Source organism: Maniola jurtina, chromosome 6 (assembly GCF_905333055.1).
Source record: "Maniola jurtina chromosome 6, ilManJurt1.1, whole genome shotgun sequence".
NCBI classification, from domain to species: Eukaryota; Metazoa; Arthropoda; class Insecta; order Lepidoptera; family Nymphalidae; genus Maniola; species Maniola jurtina.
In genome coordinates this window covers 15,266,641-15,286,671 of record NC_060034.1, presented here as the reverse complement: position 1 = coordinate 15,286,671, position 20,031 = coordinate 15,266,641, and the positions used below count along the sequence as shown (strand labels likewise).

Genomic DNA, 20,031 nt, shown 5'->3' with positions numbered 1-20,031 from the left:
GGGATGTTTATAAACCTAGACATCCACGCGAACGAAGTCGCGGGCATCAGCTAGTATTATTATAAATGCGAAAGTGTGTTTGTTTGTTGGTTTGTCCTTCAATCACGCGCAACGGAGCAACGGATCGATGTGATTTTTGCGTGGTTATAGTCAAAGGCCTATGTCCAACAGTGGACTTCCGTAGACTGATGATGATGATGATCATAGTCAAAGACTTAGAGGGTGTTATAGGCTACTTTTTCTCTCGGAAAATCGAAGAGTTCCCGCGGGATTTTAAAATCCTAAAAACACGCGGACGAATACGCGGATATCAGCTAGTAATTATTATAAATGCGAAAGTGTGTCTGACTGTCTGTTTCCTTTTCACGGCGTATCCAATTAACTAAAGGCACAAGATAGGAATCTTCTTTTCCAAAGGGCTTCTTTTCCCACGTAAATTATTGCATATGCATTTTTGTACAGGCAGGAACAAGCGTGCACGACGCAACATCATGCGTTGTCATGCATCGAATATAAAGGTCATAGCACATTAGAACCACCCGGCACTCGACCTGCACCACCTCGCCTCGTGCGGTTAGTATTTTTCATATGGACAACTAGCGACTACACACAAACCCCCATTAGGAGTTGAATTTTCAAAAATATCTTTCTTAGTGGATGTCTACATCACAATAGCCATAGTATGCATGGTCAAATTTCGAATTGTGCGTTGATAAATTAGTCAGTTAGTCAGTCAGTCAGTCAGACCTTTCTTTTGTATATTTAGATCTATGGGCATACGCTCACTAGGTATACCAACTCAGCCAGGCCACCACTTACGACAGTTGACAAACTTGTAACAAAATGTTGAGGCTTCGCCTACACTGACTTCTTCAAAACTTACATTTGACTCTAGGTAGGCTATGAAACGACTTGGTATCTTCGATTTTACGTTACCCCTAGCCTAATATTTGACAGATGTCGATTCAGAATGGAAACGGAGAGTTCACTCCCACTAGTTCACTTTATTCGGGTGCCAGGTGGCTCTAATGAGCTATGACCTTAATCAATATTGTAATTTCACTGCGAACATCTCTCTTTGTGATGAGTGCGGAAGATACGCCGGTTATGCGTGTCATTGTTGTTTATACACGTGAATGTTGTGGCAATTACTGGCAGGCAATTTGTATAACAGGTATTGTACGAGTAGATTGTAGGGTATTGAAGCTTAATATCAACACTTTAATGAAGCGAGAGCTTTCTAAGTTTTATATTCATAAAGTGTTTTGCTTGTAACCTACTGGCGGAAACACTTGGCTTGTACACTGTTCAGAGCGAACTAGAAGTTAACCGACGGGTAGGTATACCTATCTGTCTTGTATCTAATAAACCATGGTTAGTAGAAGTTAACCGATGGGTTTACCTATCTGTTTGGGTTCTAATAAACCAAGGTTTAGAAGGTACGAAGATTTTTCCTACTACCACCACCGCTTCGGGTTTAGTTTTATTGAAAAGAGCCGGAAAATCTTGTGACGAGGTTTCCTTCAAAATTAGGTACATAATTACTATAGTGAGGGAGATGGAAAGCGGTGATCAAAACTTCGTTTCCTATTCGGGGGTTTCTTGATTCGATCCCGGTCACACGCATCTAAGTTAGAGTAGCGTGCTTTAACGCCGAAGGAAATCATCATGAGAAAACTCTGCATGTCAGAGAGTTCTCCATAATGTTCTCAAGGGTATGTCTGGCTATCAAGTGCCAATTTATACTTGACCAGTGTGGTGGACTATCACCTAACCCCTTCTCATTTTTAGTGACCCGTGCTTAATAATGGGCCGGTGCGCTATAGTTTGAATCAGTTGAAATGACGATTACCATCAGATTATCATTGATATAGAGTTGTATACCTACTCATATCGCTGACAACTATGACGCGAAGGAATTAGATATTTTTGAAATGTCAATTAAAACCAGTGTAAATTAAAAATTTATAACACCCCCGACAAGTGAAGGTTAACTAGAAAATAGCTAATAACTTTCAAACGGCTGAACCGATTTTCTTGGATTATAGCTAAGAAGTAAGAACACTTTCGATCAAGCCACCTTTGAAACAAAAAAAAACTAAATTAAAATCGGCTCATTAGTTTAGGAGCTACGATGCTACAGACAGACACACAGATACACATGTCAAACTTATAACACCCCTCTTTTTGGGTCGAAGGTTAAAAGATCGTCTCAAGAACATTAAAAAATTTCTTCGTGTAAAACTAGATTTTAGATAACTCCGTTTAAATTAACGAACTTAGGACGTAGGTATGTAGGTAGGTTATTCATATGGTTTTTATTATCAACGCGGGATATCCGTTGAAAAGACAAACAAAAGTGTGAAGTTTAGCATTAGCACAAAGTGTTCGGTGGCCTAATTCTGCCATAGTTAGTGCCTGTTACTGCTTCCAACAAGCTAGCGATAACATCAGGAAGGTCCTCTGCCATTCGTCATTTTGCAAAACAAAAGTTGACGTTGTTACCACTAACCTCGTTATGTTATTAGCTACCCAATAAAGAAGGCAGCCCGCAGCGTATATTTATGTCTATTTGTAAACGCTTAAAATATGTCTAAAAGTAAAAAGTAAAGATATGATTCAAGTTTTTATCAGTGTTTTACCATAAATAATGTCTCTGGGAGAATACCTATTCTCTCAATGGACGCGGCGGTTGCTCTCATGTAAAAAATTCAAAAGTTTTTGAAAATTTTTTGTTTCACAATTTTTAGTGGCCCCACTGTACTATAATATGCTATGCCCAGTTAAAATCCTAACTTACTAAGCTATTATACACTGATCGCGAGCAATTTACTGTTATCCATTTAGGAGTTCTGTTTTCCTCTCCGAAGATATTCATCAGATCTTCACCAAATTTATATGGGACTTTCAAACAAAAAAAAATCTAAATCTGTTCGGGCATCTTAGAGTAATCTGGTAAAAGATTCCGACGAATTGAGAACCTCCTTCTTTTTTCGAAGTCGGTTAAAATGAAATTATAAGTAAATTAAGTATTCTAAAATAAAATTATATAGGTACCGGTAAACCATAAAAAAAAGATTCCGACCAATTGAGAACCTCCTCTTCTTTTGAAGTCGGTTAAAAATGAAAAACTTCGTTGAAATACTGGTGCATAATGCAAAATGCTTAGGCAAAATGCATGAAAAATTGATATGCTATATTTTTTACATGAGCGAAAATGTTTATTTTCAGATAGGTACCTACACATAAGATAAGTATTTAAACAATCCCGTTATTTATAAAACAATAAAACATTGTAATACTTATTAACGAAACACATTTGTCGGAATTGATAAGGCACGGAAGACATCTAAGTTACTAACTATTATTTATTACTTATATTATATAAACAAAATATAAAACCTACTACATACTTACCTTATCTCAAAGTAGAATGCAACTTATGCGTCACAACACATACAGTGTGCCTAGTCGGAGTTTTTTAACCTATTCGATCGCGTAAAAGTTAACTGCGTTTTGTATGGAATTGAAATAGCGCCATCTAGTGACAAGAAGTGGAAACATAATTTGTGAGTGCGAGTTTTTTACGTCCTCGGGACCGACTACTGTTTACCGACTCGCATGCGAAAGTGACAACGTGAGCGCACGTGATTGGTTGATTCCAGAACTATGCGAGTGCGAGTATCAAATTTTGACAATCCGCGAAGTAAATCGAGTAAACACGACGCTAACGCGATAGTTAAGTTGTCGCATAGATTTTTACAGTGAAAGTTGAGTGAGGAGATAATTTTAAAGACATTTATTTGCATTTTTCAAGTTTAATTTAAAGGACTACGATTTAAAAATTATGGCAGGGCGGTATTTTAGTCAAAACTACTTTTAATTTACTTTTCTAGGCTCTAAAAGAATATGTGTTCATAAACATAATCAGTTTTATAAATCACATATAGATGGCGCTGTTGTTATTAACTTATAGTCTTCCACGTAAAATTATTAAAATATCTTGTACGATGCTACGAAACCCTTAGAGTGCGAGTCCGACTCACCCTTGACTCATTTTTAATACATAATGATGTCGTACATACTATACCTACCTACAAAGACGATGATTTCAAAACATAAACATGGAGAGTAGATATAACCAGTTAAATTTTGATAGACAGCTGCTTCCATACAATCACTTCATAGAAATTTCATTCTAAATTTGGTTGGTTTATATCACGACGCCAACATTACAAAAATAATAAACGCCATTCACGGTGAGGAAACGCGTATGGGCTGGTTAGCTTCGATAGTAACACACACTCACTTGCACACGATTCTCGGTGCGTTTGACGTTAGCTCGATTAACGCGCTGGTGAAGTCATGCGAATAATTTTGTACAACTCCCACTCGGCACACAGGTGCTATAAGTAACAGATAGGTATATAGTTTATCTACCTATAGTCCGCTCTACTTTGTAAATCTACTATTAATCGAAAATCTCCTCTCCTTTGAAAATTGAAAATACTAATTATTATTTGTTCATGAACACATTTTAAAATTTTTATGTGAAGTCGGGCAACGCATCGGCGGTACCTCTGGTGCTGCAAATGTTAATGGGCGGCAGTAATCGACCTGCCCGCTCTTTTGCTCGCTATTTTTTTTTTTTTAATCATGGTTATCGGATTTTCCCTTTACAGAGTAAAGGTTGTCTTTATAGACCTCTACCTGACTTTTATGATTCTAGATCTAGGTCAACGGGAAGTACCTATCCTATAGGTTTTCTATACAGACACGACAGGCGGACAGATAGACAGACAACAAAGTTATCCTATATGGGGCCCGTTTTTCCTTTTGAGGTACGGAAGTCGAAACCCTAGATGAGTGGATATACATTTTGAGTTACAGAACAATAAGTACGTGAAATACATACACCAGCTACTCAGGTTTAATAAGTTTTACCTAACCGTTTAAGCAGCAAAGGAAACGTGTCTAGTCGCTAGCGCGATGTTTTTGCCTTGCTATTGTTTCGATCAGTTCTTGTTAGATATTATGTGTAATTGTTTCGTGTCTCACATTATTGCCGATCTAGTTATTCGTGGCAAGATATTTGTATCACGCTTTGTGGATTGCAGTGGAGTATAAATGCTATAACGATAGCATCAATTATTATCAAAGTACTAAATGTAAAGTCTGCTAGGGATGGGAGCTGATGGAAGCTACTGTGCTCTCCCTATCGTCGAGCTTAGCTCGAGTCGCTTATTATCTGCACTGCTACACCACTTAGCATTAATGGAAGCTGTCGTCATGCTCGGGCCATATTAAGGTTAGCGTCAATACCCAACAACGCCATAATTATCGTCATTTTCAATGCGTTAAACTGAGTGGCAAAACTTAAACGATTAACGTCTAATGCCAATTGAATTGGGATTAAAATCTTCTCACGCCAAACGGCATTGTGAATGCCGTTGTACGTTGATCGTGGCTACATCTGCGTTTAACGGGAAACGCCGTTGAACATCGCGTTGATGGCCGGGACAACATGATTTCGTAGCTTAGCTTTGAGCTCCACACAGCATAGATGCATATCACACCTCTGGTGGAAAAGCAGCCTAAGACTTGTATAGTTTAGGTTTGAATTTAAAACCATGGCAAATGTAATATTTTGTAATACATTCATCAAATAACTGTACATCAAGTGGAGCTTAATTCACTTGTGTCTCAACTCTTAACGAAACCAAAGTGGTTACATAACTCAAGATACCATATTGCGACGATGCGATCTAGACTTCCTGGATATTAAGATGGCATCTTTCAAAGAAGCTATTACATTATTTACATGATATTATTTTGTGCGTAAGACAAGACCGCCTGCCTACGCAGGTGTTTATTTATTTAAGTGATTTGGAGACGCGTGAACAGTTTATTGAAGTGCTAATTTTCTTGTTTTCCAAAATACTTAAAAAGTTTTTTATGTTCTTTGTTTCGTATCTTTGTGTTTATGTAATTTTATGCCTTTATGGGATACTAGACTCTAACCGCGACTCCATCTGTTTGGATTGAGGCTTTTAAAAATCCTGTGGACACTGAATTTCTGGGTTAGAAGTCTAAGATGCAAGCTAAGTAGGTATCTCTGTACCATTCGTCAAAATCGATAGGTTTTAACTTTTACATTTATAATCATAGTCCGGATTGTCTCCGAGAGATATAGGGTAGGTTTCATTGGAATTTATGGTAAAAAAGTGGCGAAAAAATATACTAAGGTTAAGCCTAGTAAGAGACGTCAATCTTCTTTTATTGCAAAATAGGCTTGCTTGACGAAAATGATGCTTACTAAAGTAAAAAGCAATGATGAAGTCTAAGTCGGAGCGCGCTTGTCTAGAAGATGCTTATTCACTCTAGCCTTGAGGGTATTTAGGTTATACATGGCAGGAAAGACGGAAACTGGAAGGGCAATTCACTCCTTAGCGTATAGTATAGCACATTATTGTAAATTTAACACTTGAAAAGAGCAACCGCCGAGTTTCTTGCTGGTTCTTTTCGGTAGGAACGGCATTCCGAACCAGTGGTACATTATTTTGACGATTCAAAAGCACTTGTAAAAAGTTGATTTGAATAAAAATCTATTCTATTCTATTATTATTATAGTGGTTCGTATCAGAAACGTTGAGCGAAAGCGTTTCTTGTGAATGGATTGGATGTCGATCACATAAAGATGCCAACTTTTATGGTTTCTTGCTGTTCTGTGGTAGAGTGGTAAGGGAGGAACAAGGTGAAACAAGGTGACTTTGACGCTCTAATTCATGTAAAAAAAGCTGAAATGGACTCACAGCTTCTCCTCGAGTCCGCTGGCGGTGTCGGGCGGGTGGGCGGAGCGCTGGCTCTCGCTGTCGATGTCCTTGACCTGTTGGAGATTCGTTACGTTAATCTTTACGCCGACCATCTAACTAGGGCTGCTGACAAGTACTTGTAAACTAATTATATTAATTTGGGCGGAATCAAAGTCAAAGTCAAATAATATTATAGTAGTTATTCAGAGTAGATACCAGGTAGGAGTAGGTAGAGTGGGTACAATTATATGCTTTTTGATTGTCCATTGCTGGATTTGTAAGAGGATGATAATAATTAATTAATTACCTACCTACGTAAACTTAAAACTAAAGCTATACTAATAACACGACTGCCCATATTGTATTCTTTATTCCACCAAGACTTCTAAGAGCCTGAACAGGTCTGTACCAACATCGTTTTTAAGTCTTTGTAATTACAAAATCATCCTTTTGGTAGTCCCAAAGAATTATTATTGGTAATTTGTTGTTTACAAATACAATCTCTAAAAAGTCTGAACACAATAATTAGAATTAGATTAAAATCGTAATAATTTATTTTGCACGAATATGGTACATAATAATGTATGTATGTATAATGTATATTATATACATGGGGTCTTAAAAATTAGGTAATCGCATATCCTGCCAAATCGATATGATTAAATACGATAATGATCGAAAGATATATTTACCTAAACCGAAAATAATAATAATCGGCAGCCCTAAGTTTACCTACTCAAGTACGTTGCTTCATAGCTGATTTGGCTAACGTTTACCAAATTTTAATAATAATAAAAAAGCCTACCTCGCACACGGAGGGTTCCGTACCATCCTACAAGATAATATAGTTAGGTATTTTTTTTGTGATGTAACCACAAATTCACAGTTTTTGGATTTTTTTCTTTACTTATATGCTAATAAGACCTACCTACATGATTCATGATTCAGTCAACTGGAAGAACCGTATAGGTTTTCTTGACAGACACGACGGACAGACAGACAGGCAACAAAGTGATCCTAAAAGGGTTCCTTTTTCCTTTTGAGCTACGGAACCCTAATAACGATTTAAGTATTTATTTGTAAGCAATTTGAAGCATATTTAACGTCTGCAATGTATTTGCATAACTTTTTTTATCTAAATTCTAAAGCATTGACAAAATGGTATCTTAATTTGCGTAGAAGATGAGTTTTTTACGTAGTGTATACCTACTTAGGACATACGAAATTTTGAAGCGATAGTAATTGGAATTGGTTCGTCATCATCATCATCAACCTCAAATTAAAATTCTTAATATTAATTAAAAGTGTTAATATTTTTAATGAAACAATGCCAACTGCGGTCGCGGGGAATGGTTGAACACAAACGGCACAAATTGAGTCCTAAAATACTTAAGTACCTAATTATTTCATATTATGAATGCGAAAGTGTGTCTGTCTGTCTCTGTCTGTTTGTCTGTCTGCTAGGTTTTCGCGGTCCAACAGTTCAACCGATTTTGATAAATAGTTAGCTTACATCCCGGGGACGGACATAGGCTAATTTAATCCCGGAAAATCAAAAATTTCTCATGGGATTCTTAAAAGCCCATCCGTTTTATCGATTTCTATATACAGAGGTAGCTTGCATCCCGGAAATTGACAAAGGCAAATTTTTATACCGGGAAATCAAAGAGTTCCCACAGGATAACTATATACTAAATGCAAAACTACTACTACTACTACTAAACTATATACCTACTAAATGGGAAAATTGCATACAAAACCGAAGGATTTGAGGTGCAGGATTGAACCGAAGATCGAATAGAAGGCTGACGTCATATAACCACTAGGCTAGATGATCGATAGGTATAATATGCTAAAAAAATGCTTTGATTAAACTAATGTTTACTAACAAAAAGATGCATAACAAAGAACTGTTCTAAAACGCATCAGAGCCCTCTAACACCGGATAACAGATGATACAGCCGAAATGATTAATGACATCACGATGGCATTGTGTTCAAACAATGGTCGCTGAGATAAGATAGCGCAGTGCTGCATGGCGCGGGTTGGACCGGTAGTAGGTATTTTACAGTTCACGACAGTTAGGGAACTTCCAACAAAATGTCGAGGCTTCAACGTCACTGGCAGGCGTCAAATGTTAGCACATTTGACGCAGGTAACCGAAATCCTAATTTTCTTTGATTTTACGCCAACATAGCCTAATATTTAACATGTCATCGATTTTCCTGAATAAGAAGTTGTCTATGTCACTCTCCAGGCCTTTAAGTACCTATACCCATGCAAAAAATGACGTCAAGCTGTGGCTCCGTTGCGACGTGATTGAAGGACAAACCAACAAACTAACACACTTTCGCATTTTTTGCATTTCATGGTGAAAGGTGAAAGTTGTGTATATGTGTGTATGTTTGTTACTCTTTCACGCATAAACTACTGGACGGATTTGGCTGAAGTTTGGAATAGAGATAGATTATACCCTGGATTAACACATAGGCTACTTGTATCCGGGAAAATCAAAGAGTTTCCATGAGATTTTATTAACCTGTATTCACGCGAACGAAGTCGCGGGCACCAGCTAGTTTTCACAATATTTTGCATTAAAATTCATGACAATGGAAAAGAATTTTTGTCGCAATCTACCCATATTTTCGCGATGGAACGAATTTCAATAATTCGCTTTTCTCAAAATACCGCGTTGACAAACGGTTACAAAATTTGCAATGCAACATTGCGAGCGAGGAAAACAGTAACATTACTCAATTTGTCTAATTAAAATAGATAAAAATAGCAAATACCTGCTATAGTACTGAAACATTCTGAAGGTAGCCAAGTATAACAAGATAAAGTTAAATGTCAGTACTAAGCCCGACTACCTACTAAGTACCTACCCGCGAACTGTCGATAGATAGCGATGGACTAAAATTGTTGTTCTGTCGCTCGGTGAATTTTAACATTGAACTATATTTATACAATTAAATTAACTCAGAATTTTTTAGTCTTTCATTTTAATATCTCACTCGATTCTTCACGTCTAAATCTTCAAAAAATTCTTTCTTCAAGTCTAAATCTTCAAAAAAAAGGAAAAGCCGACTGACTGATCTATCAACGCACAGCTCAAACAACTGGAAGGATCGGGCTTGCCATGCAGATAGCTATTATGACGTAGGCATCCGCTAAGAAAGGATTTTTGAAAATTCAAACCCCAAGGGTAAGAAATATTGGTTTGTTTGTGTAATTAATCTACGCGGACTACGCAAATCACGAGCACTAGTTCCCGATATGTCTATAATACACGACAGGTCGAGATGGCAATCTGCGTGGGGACGCCCCGCACACCCGCACAGTCTCCGCGCTAAGCCGGTGCGGGAAAGCGCGAGTGACGTGCGGGTGTGCGGGTGTGCGGGTGTGCGGGCCATCGCCCCTTCTCATACCCCGATTACCATCTCGACCTGTCGCATACTATATGTACCGGTAACAAAAAGCCGGTGCAGTTATGTCATATAACTCCAGTCTCCACATTACACTAGCAGTGTGTTATTGTGATTTGTGTCCCACTAACACTTGTTGCACAGTGCTCTAGATAAGGCTCACTTGGCTCGAGTTTTGCTCGTTTTTCAAACCGCAGCTACCTGAATTTGAAAGGCTTAGAAGCATCACAAGCGTTGTGATATTATCAGAATGTATTTTTTTGCGAAATATAATGAGTTAAGATGCTAATACGATCTGATGCAAAACATCAAGATAACAATCTCATGAAGTAATTCGCACTCTGAAAGCATAGTATTGGCAGACCTCAAATCAGAGCCTCGATGGTTTAATGGTTAAGAAAGAAGAAAGAAAAGAAAGAAAACTTTTTTTTATTTGATCACTACATCACATTACAATACAATATATCTTAAAACTAATTGAATGAATATCTACATAATAATATTATACTTATAAGTTAACATATACTAAAATTAAAATGTCCCATGTGACCAAATATAGGTCTCCCACTCAGCATAATTATAAGTAAAGGTTTAAGTAAAGGTTTAAGGTTAAGAAGTAGACTGAGTTCCAAAAGGTTGGTAGTTCAAACCTCAAGCGTTGCACTAATGTCATTCCTACTCCTCCTAGCTCAAACTGTCTGTGAAGCATGAAGTAGGTACGAGTAGATATTCTAATTTGTGTTTAACCTATAATATTAGTCCTTAGATCGCGCAGATAACCTAGGAAGACATCTTTCAAGTTTTTTTTTATAAGAGCCTTTGATTGTACCTAAACAATTCATCGCGCTGTTCAATGAAGGAAAAACTAATGAAAAATCCTACTTACCTACCTATCTGGTAGAAATTCTAGGAAATTCATAACCCGCAAGGCTGCATGAAAGTAGATTTCTATGGGAAATGTGACATTTGATTAATTTATTCTTCGATAATATTAAGAAAATATTTTTATAGCTCGTCGCTGCGACAAAAAAGTGCAGACAGAGTTTTAGCCGACATAATTATACACAGTTAGCGATCAAATATTAATACATTTATCTCTTATTTACACGGAATCATACATTTCTTGAGCGAGAAAGGGACAAATGCCTAGCTAAGGGTACCTGTCCACTAAAGTGGCTCGTAGCAGAGATATGTTCAAGCGGACAGTCAGATTTAAGCCAGATACGTAGGTATACTCGTGCCAGCGAGATTCATCTCCGACAAGTTAACAATAACACAATCAACATAAAAGGAGACGTAGCAACACTATACATGTACACATACATATAGGTATGGTAATGATAGGCGCAGCAATTAAACGACAACGCGGATGAATAAAACATGCGCCTGCGCATGAATAATTGAAGCAGCATCTTCGCGTTACTGCACCATTACCGATGGGAAAGACGGCGCGGTTAAGGCTTTAAGGCAGATGAGTAACATATGCATCTAAGGTATTATCGGCACCTAGTATTGCCACAGAACATAAATGTAGGTACATCCGTCGTAAGAGCACTACAAATATGTAGGAAATATCCACTCAATTATAGAACGATTTACGCGTTCAATGTTTTAGATATTTGCGTTTGACCATTATTAATATTATTAGCTTGCATCCTGGAGACGGACAAAGGCTACATTTTGAGCCGGAAAATCAAAACGTTCTCCCGGGATATTTAGAAATCCCTGAATGGGTCTCCTTTCAGAATGAGAAAGGTTTGGCTGTAGTCTGCCATGCAGCCAATTGCGGCTTGGCACACACACACACACATTTTGACTTTTGACTTCACACACGTTTGAGTACATTATGGAGAACTCTCTGGCATACAGGTTTCCTCACGATGTTTTCCTTCACCGTAAAAGCAAGTGCAAGCAATTCTCCGAAAAGTTAGAGGTGCGTGCTCGAGATCGAACCCCCAATCTTCCGAATAGGAGGCGGACGTCTTAACCACTAAGCTATCACGGCTCTATCCGTACCTAAACGTCTTCAAGTTTTTGTACATAAGTACATAGTTAGGTAGATGTAGTAGGTTTATACCATCACTGCCATAATTAGTCTTATTATACAGGTTATGGAATGTTTTTATATGGTCCCAGCGCCCGTAGAGAATTTTCAGAAGGTGCTTGATAATAAACTAAAAGTTAATATCAAGGTTTTGTTTGGCGGGAGGCTTCGGCCGTGGCTAGTTACAACCCTATCGCCAAAGCCGTTTAGCCGTGCCACCAAGTGAAGAGGGATTTAGTATTCCGGTACGATGCCGCGGATACCGATATGGAGGGTTTAATAAGAGAGTATTTTCTTGAAGAAGGTTCTATGATATCACTAGATTTGTTTAGTGAAATGGTCTAATTGAGTTGTCGTTTTAACATCTAGCGGGACTTAGCCATATCCCTGAGGGATGTCAGTTTATGCCATTTATGCCATTCCGCTGCGACATATAATACATTATACTAGCTTTCAGCTTTAATCAAATATCTACACGTCCGTCCCCAAAATTTTCTATGGGCTCTCAGAGCACCTAGACCAACATAAATGACTTTGAACCTTTTGCGTTCTAAAAAATCCTGCGGTTATCATCTTGGTTAGGCATAGCTACAGCTTTTTGTTTTTGTCTATATCGTGCACGTCACTAACAAAATAGGAATAGGTACCTGTGCCCAATTAAAATTGTAAGCTCCACTCGTAAATTTTCCACAGGCAAGTATTTACTTTATAAAATGTTATTTCTATTTATTTAGGCAGGTACCTACGCTCTTACGATTGGAGGAAACTTCCGTCTTGCGAATTTTGGCAGTTTTATAATTGGCAATAGGTCGGTCTACTCGGTTTCTGGAGCGAGCTTGGATGACTGGAGTGAAGACTTCGGCGGGGAGGGGCAACGCACGCACAACAGACGGAAACGTACGTGCGGAAACCAGCCCAGAGAGAAGAAAGAAAGAAAATGGGCAATAGGTTACGATATTATATTGCATGCGAAGCTGTGATACTTATATGTATAATACATACTAATATTATGGATGTGAAGGTTTGTCGGTCTGTCTGTTAGCTTTCCACGGCTTATCCGTTAACCCGATTTTATAAAAGTTATAGAGATAGCTTACATCTCAGAGGCGACTGGAGAAGCGATAGGACTTTGTAGTCAGGAAAATAAAAAAATTCCCGCGGGATTTTTGAAAACCTACATCCACGTGGATAAAGTCGCGAGCATTATCTAGTTAATAATAATGTATATTTTACTTCGAACATGGAACGAGAGTAAAATATCGTCGCGTCGTAATTAAGTAGGTACCTATACCAATTATTCACGTAGGTATTAATCAATAAAAAACCATAATATATACAAACTACAATCATCTTCAATATTAAAACCTAAGATTAAAATCAATTATATCTCGGTCGGTCGTGCTAATCGGTCGATCGGAACGGTCGTTCATAATTATTAAGATTTGAGAGTCTTCTATTAGACCATATACAAGTGTAAATTAAAAATTTATAACACCCCCGACAAGTGAAGGTTACAGTAACTAGAAAAGAGCTGATAACTTTCAAACGGCTGAACCGATTTTCTTGGATTATAGCTAAGAACACTCTCGATCAAGCCACCTTTCAAACAAAAAAAACTAAATTAAAATCGGTTCATTAGTTTAGGCGCTACGGTGCCACAGACAGATACACAGACACACAGATACACATATACACAGATACACACGTCAAACTTATAACACCTCTCTTTTTGGGTCGGGGGTTTAAAATGAACATTCTATTTCTAAAAGAATTGAACATATTTTGGTTGATTTTCTTTCTAATTACTAAGATTATAATATAGTTTACTGTAAATTATTTGCTTGGGGCTTATAAATATAAATGGATTGCCAATTCACTTACAAGCTTACGACAGTGGTTGACTCTTCTTAGCTCGTTCTCCACACAAAAACTCATTGAGGTCCAACAGAGTGACTGAATTATTACTTTAGCAACCTCCTGTTAATTTTGAAATGAACGTATGGTGTTGTCGCTTCGAGAAAAAATACACTAAAAGTCGTAGTTAGTGCTAATTCTTATCTATACTAATTATATACCTACTTATAATGAAACTGTAACTGGATGATTTCTGTACATTTATGTTTAAAAAAATTTAATCGGCCAAAACCGATTATTATATATTATTATCGATATAGACCCCAAATCATTTTTTTTTGTAATTTTTGTCTGACTTTCTAAGTATCTGTCTGTCTGTCTGAACGCGTATTACGCGAAAACTACTGAACGGATTTAAATGAAATTTTATACAGCTGATACTCCGAGTTAACATACATATTATAAGGTAGTTCTTATCCCGAAAAAAATTAGGGATTCTTCGGGATACGGGATCAAACATTTTATCAATTTTGCTTCATGACTCCGTCAAGTTTTAACCGATTTTCACAATTCCTTTTTTCTTACAAAGGATGTATTGTCAGGTTGGTACCATGTAAGTTTGGTGAGGATTTGATGAACAGTTTCGGAAATACAAGACGGAATTCCTCAACGGGTAACAGCAAATCGATCGCGATCAGTATTTAAAAGCTTAGTAGATTCTTAGCATATTCATAGCATATTATAGCATACAAATTATTTTCATTTCTTCCTTATTAGTAACAGGTTTGATTCTAGTAAAAAAAATGGTAAGTGCCTTTTCTTAGTGCAATTCAATACGGGTTTCATAATTAATTGTATTCAGAACATTTCACGAGGAATTTTTACCCGGGCACCATAGGTAGGTGCCTTCATTGAGGGTAAAAGCCATGAAAACCATGGATTAGTCGCTTATAATATATTGAAACGATTACATTAATTTGTATGCTGTCCTTAGCGCAACAAGGTTGTAAAACATAGTGATAAGACAATGTTTTGGTAATAAATGGCAACAGATGATTTTTAGCTCATTTCGTAGTTTAATTTTAGTTTACCTATTGGTTGATTTCAAATTATTATCGATATTTCGACCCACTTGCATAAATTTAGAACTGTCATGGGCAGGGTCGAACTACCCGCTTTCTTGTTATTTTCGCTGAAACTTCCCGAGCTGTCACTATTCACTTTGGTATTTTGATGATGTCGTCCTGCAGCTCGAATGCGGTAGAATGACAGCCAATGTCAATATCGCAGTCATTAGTTGACGCTCGCTCACTATTGGCTACAATGCATTGATGCAACAAGAATACCCTAAAAGCCAATAACAACAATTGCGATTGTAATAATGATTGATGCAGATTTTACGCAATCGAGCTACTGGTTTACATAGTAATTCTACCACTGGATTTCAGATACCTACCTACTTGCTAGCTTAAAGCTATCTTCACGATTGAAATTCTGGTAGTTGCTATTTCAACCGCTTTGCGCACTAACTTTGACATAATAATATATAGTGGCAGACTGTGGATTCGTCTGCCATTTGAAGAACGAACCGTGAAAAACGAATATATAGATTGTTATCAAAAAGGTGATTTAATTTGAGAACGTTATGTATAAATAATATTATGAACTACACGAATTAACAATAGAAGTCGAAGCAGGTTACAATAATACGTATTGTAAGAATTCGCGAATGTTTTTCTGTATTGTTTCGACGGTGGTAAATCTTCACCAAACGTATGAGAAAGTGGCGTTGCCTTGGCTGAATGCCAAAATGGCGTGCTTTTTTTAAAATTCATTATAGGCAAACGCTTGACCACAATCAAACCTGATGAAAAGCTATGATGTGGCCTAAGATGGGACGCGTTTACCCAGGAGATACCTATTCATTCTTGGTTTAAGATACCATAGATATGTAAAGATACCCGTAACCCGGATTGAAATTACTGAAAACTTACTCAAAACTACTTGGTTTCTTCTTCTCTCGTCTGGCTTTACACTGATTAGCCAATGTCAAGTTTATAGTTATTTACAAGTTAGGAAAACTACATGTATAAGTATGGACTTCGTCTGTGCCGGCGCCCGCCGACATACACGCGGCGCCCCTTTAGAGCGCTTCTCAGTCTGTTCCTCGGTCAGTTCCACCAGAAATAAACACCAGCAGGACACAAAAACCGGCCACTTCTAACAAAAAAACACTCCAAAAAGTCACAACACGCGCGCCAGCAAACGCCACCCAGACAAAGTCCAAAAACTACTTGGTACTTATTGAAAACGATTTGTTGCGCGAAAATAAAAAAAAAACTCCTTACCTTAAAATTGGGTAGAGACTAGAGTTTTTATATTTTCATAGATACTAAATGATACCCGCGCACAATACTTCGTCTGCATGGATTTGTTTTTTTTAAATCCCATGGGAACTCTTTGTTTTTCCGGGATAAAATGTAGCCCTTGTCCGTCTCCAGGATGAAAAATATCTCTGTACCAAATAGATGATGCCAGCGACTTCGTCCAGGTGGATTTAGGTTTTTGAAAATCTCGTAGTAATCAGAGTTGATCGAAACCATATTTTTTATTGTTTTAACTATGGACCTGTAAGTTTTTTAACATCATCGGCTCGTGATTTAGCTAAGAGGCAATCTCTCCGCGATTTATCAATCTATACATTATTTAGCGTTGTGTTATTTTAATTAATAACAGATGAGGGTAGATATTTCTAACATGGGATCTTATATCATACGGTCTAGGAGCTGGGGACATCAACGTAGTCAACGCATGCAGTTTGAACCTCGCGCTTTTTAAAAACCGTTGAGCTTTTTGGAATTTGTATCAAAGTCAAAGTAATTTATTAAAAATAGGTAGGTGCCATTGTACACTCTTTGATTCTCAATAGAATTGCTTGGATTTGCCAAAGATAAGTAAATACTATTTAAATATTATAGGTAGGTAGGTAAATATGGTGATAAATAATAATTTTACTAAAACACGATGGTTCGAAACACGCCTCTGATATCCAATATAAATAATAAATCCCCATGAATTATGATGCAGGTGAGTATAACTTAAATTTTACTGAACTACCCTCAAAACATATATAATATATAGTGCTTTGGTATGTTTTCTAAAAGTTATCTTTAAAATATTTAGTTAATGTTTCGGTTTATTCTATGGTGAAGGATGCAATTATTATAATATTAAGTATATTATACCAAGATAAAGGCTGGTAAAAACGGCATAGTTCGTCACTGTTATGATTTTTACGTGCTTCAAGACGCACCTTCAAGGTTTTCTACTGGATAGCTAAAATTGCCAACAATTATGACAAGTTCAAATAAGTAATTGTGTACCTATCTGTCTGCCTAATCTTACAAAAATTATTAAAATTCTTTTCAGCAAACAAAACATGTTGATTACGGATCAATACGGAAGCCGGCCGGCGACCCGGCAACTTTTTAGTTGATAAATTAAAAAAAGAACAAAAAGTTTTTTTTAAAATAATTAGTGACATAAAAGTTTTTAGTTCCTATTGTTTAGAAAATTTCGTACTAAAATAAAATTTTAAAACATACCTTATACTTCATTTTCTGAAAATCTTTTTGCAGCTGTTTTCAAGACACGATCACTTTTTTAAACTTTTAAAAGAAAAATCTGCGTTTAAAAATGTTAATTGTTAAAAGTTTTCAATGAATAAACAATGTCGGTTTCTGAACGCACGTAAGGTTTAGTGTTTCGCGCCGTAGCTTAGGAACGTTGCCGCGCATGCGTGGTCTGCGGCCACACGACAATGCCTCGATGGCTGCGCTTCGGCCGTCGCGGCGGTTTTGCTTCCCCGCCATGGCGGTGCAACGACCCGTGTTCTCAAACGACTTCCTTCAACTAGAGTGCAGCACGCAGAAGTGTACGTACCTACTCAAAGTTGAAGGTAAGGTGACGCACGATGCGATTGGGATGCTGAAATCGCGATACAGTTGGTTTAACTAATGTTCTTACAGTTTCATCATTTCGTCTTGAAACGTTGTCGATTTCGACTTGAGGTTCAGCTAAAAATTAGTCTTGTGTTTCGCCAAATTGTAATTTCTTACAAAATTTAATTATCTACTTACCTACTTAATGTTAGATACAATTTTGTGCAAGAGTTATTAATGTTACTAAAGAAATACCTAATATTGTAGCTACCTATTTATAATCTTTAACCTGTGTAAAGCCGGAAAAATGGTCGGAATTGTTAAATTTGTACGATATAGTGGGGATAATAATTAATTACGTAACTTAAAACTAAAGCTACGAGGGTTCCAAATGCGCCCAAGTCTAAGAAGAGCCCACAACGAACTCAGCCGGGTAATGAAATGGGTACTAGAGTGTAAGAATGTCTTTTTGAATGTTTCTTTTCATTTCACAGCCCATCTACTTTAACGGATTTTGACCAAAAGTAAGCGGACATTGCCAGGAAAATCATAAATAGATAGATAGATAGATAGATAGAACACTTTATTGCACACAAAAACACATGTAAAGGAACACAACACAGAAAGAAGAAAACAGAAAAAACAATTGTGTGCAAAGGCGGCTTTATTGCTTGGAGCAATCTCTTCCAGGCAACCTTTGCTGAAAGGAGAAGCTAGTGTTGGATAGTACCAATCATAGTAGTATCATAATTACCATGATATTTTTATAAACTTAAGTCTACGTGGTTAAAGACGTGGGCGCATCGTCTAGTAAAGAAAAATGATTGCCTTCTAGTAAATTTATAGCAAAGTTAACCATCAGTGTATTTTGTTACCCGTTTTTACTGTAAAACTTTCCATTGCTTTTACACTAGATTACACCAAACAGTGGGTAAGGTACATTTTTTTAAATCTTTTCATTCAGGTATATTGTACATTTTAAACCGTACCTAACATCTAATTCCTCTAAACATGCTTACAATAATATTAACTAGTTAGGTAGGTATATATTTTTATTTATTCAAAACTCCTATACCCTTTGCTGTAATACGTACGGGCCGTTTCTACTGCACTAACTAGTGTAGGTAATTAAATTATTACTTATTTTAAATCCTTGCAACGACGATATTATTATTATTATTTTCTTCTTTTTCTCGTTTCACTCTGTGCAAGCGGTGCAGGCAAGATGCAGGCAACATTTTTGAACGTCATTGTTACAATATGTCAAAGTCATGTTGTCAATTTCAATTGTCAAAGTCAAGTTGTCAAACAAGTTTGTACAAAATGGCGAGCGTTATACTGTTTTGCGCATTTTAAACACGGCAATTTTGTAACTAAAATCAAACAAATCAGGGAATTCCTTTACTTTAAATATACCTAAATATGTCACGCGATTTCGCTCGCAAAGACTACTATCATCGTGACGGTGAGCGCGGTCGTGAGTGGCGAGAGCGGAACGATTACCGCTACGAAAAAGATCGCTCTGTAGCAAGGAAGCGAAGCCGTAGTCCGCCCTCGAGGGACCTGGACAAACGTGCAAGTCGGTCTCCGAGGAAGACTGAGAAGGACTTGCTGGATGAGAACATTCTCAGCGAGATATCCAAGCTGCCGAGCGAACTGTGGGACAATCAAAACCAAAACAACATGCAAGAGAGCGGCTTTTCCGCGCCCCCGCCGGTTGCACCATTTCCAGCTGAAGTATGCTTTGTTTATGTTGAGCATTAGCTGTTCAATGCTTTACAATTATTCAGTTGCAAAGCTTCGGCAGCAGTTAGTTATTATATACAGGACAAAGCGATACGGCTATGCGTTACCGATTGATGCCATAAGAAAAAACAGCAAGTCGTCGCTGCGCATCCATAATCCGCTATGATTTTTTAGAAATTTCGTTCTTAATGCCTTGAAAGTTACTAGGG

At 37.3% G+C, this 20,031-nt stretch overlaps 2 protein-coding genes across 4 annotated transcripts in view; one reads left to right on the top strand and one right to left on the bottom strand.

Moving 5' to 3' along the window:
- Positions 1-18,060, bottom strand: part of LOC123866478 (neprilysin-4-like) — a 73,182-nt gene extending 55,122 nt beyond the window's left edge. The window contains exons 1-2 of the mRNA XM_045908071.1: positions 17,741-18,060; positions 6,813-6,886 (exon numbers count right to left, since the gene is read on the bottom strand). Coding sequence (XP_045764027.1) covers positions 6,813-6,886; positions 17,741-17,752 — 86 coding nt within the window. The 5' untranslated portion in view covers positions 17,753-18,060. The remainder of the gene's footprint in view (positions 1-6,812; positions 6,887-17,740) is intronic.
- A 1,329-nt stretch (positions 18,061-19,389) lies between these two features.
- LOC123866474 (zinc finger matrin-type protein CG9776) overlaps positions 19,390-20,031 on the top strand; it is a 36,292-nt gene continuing 35,650 nt past the window's right edge. For all 3 annotated transcript variants that reach the window (XM_045908063.1, XM_045908064.1, XM_045908061.1), the window contains exon 1: positions 19,390-19,813. In XM_045908063.1, the coding sequence (XP_045764019.1) occupies positions 19,499-19,813 (315 nt within the window). In that variant the 5' untranslated portion in view covers positions 19,390-19,498. The remainder of the gene's footprint in view (positions 19,814-20,031) is intronic.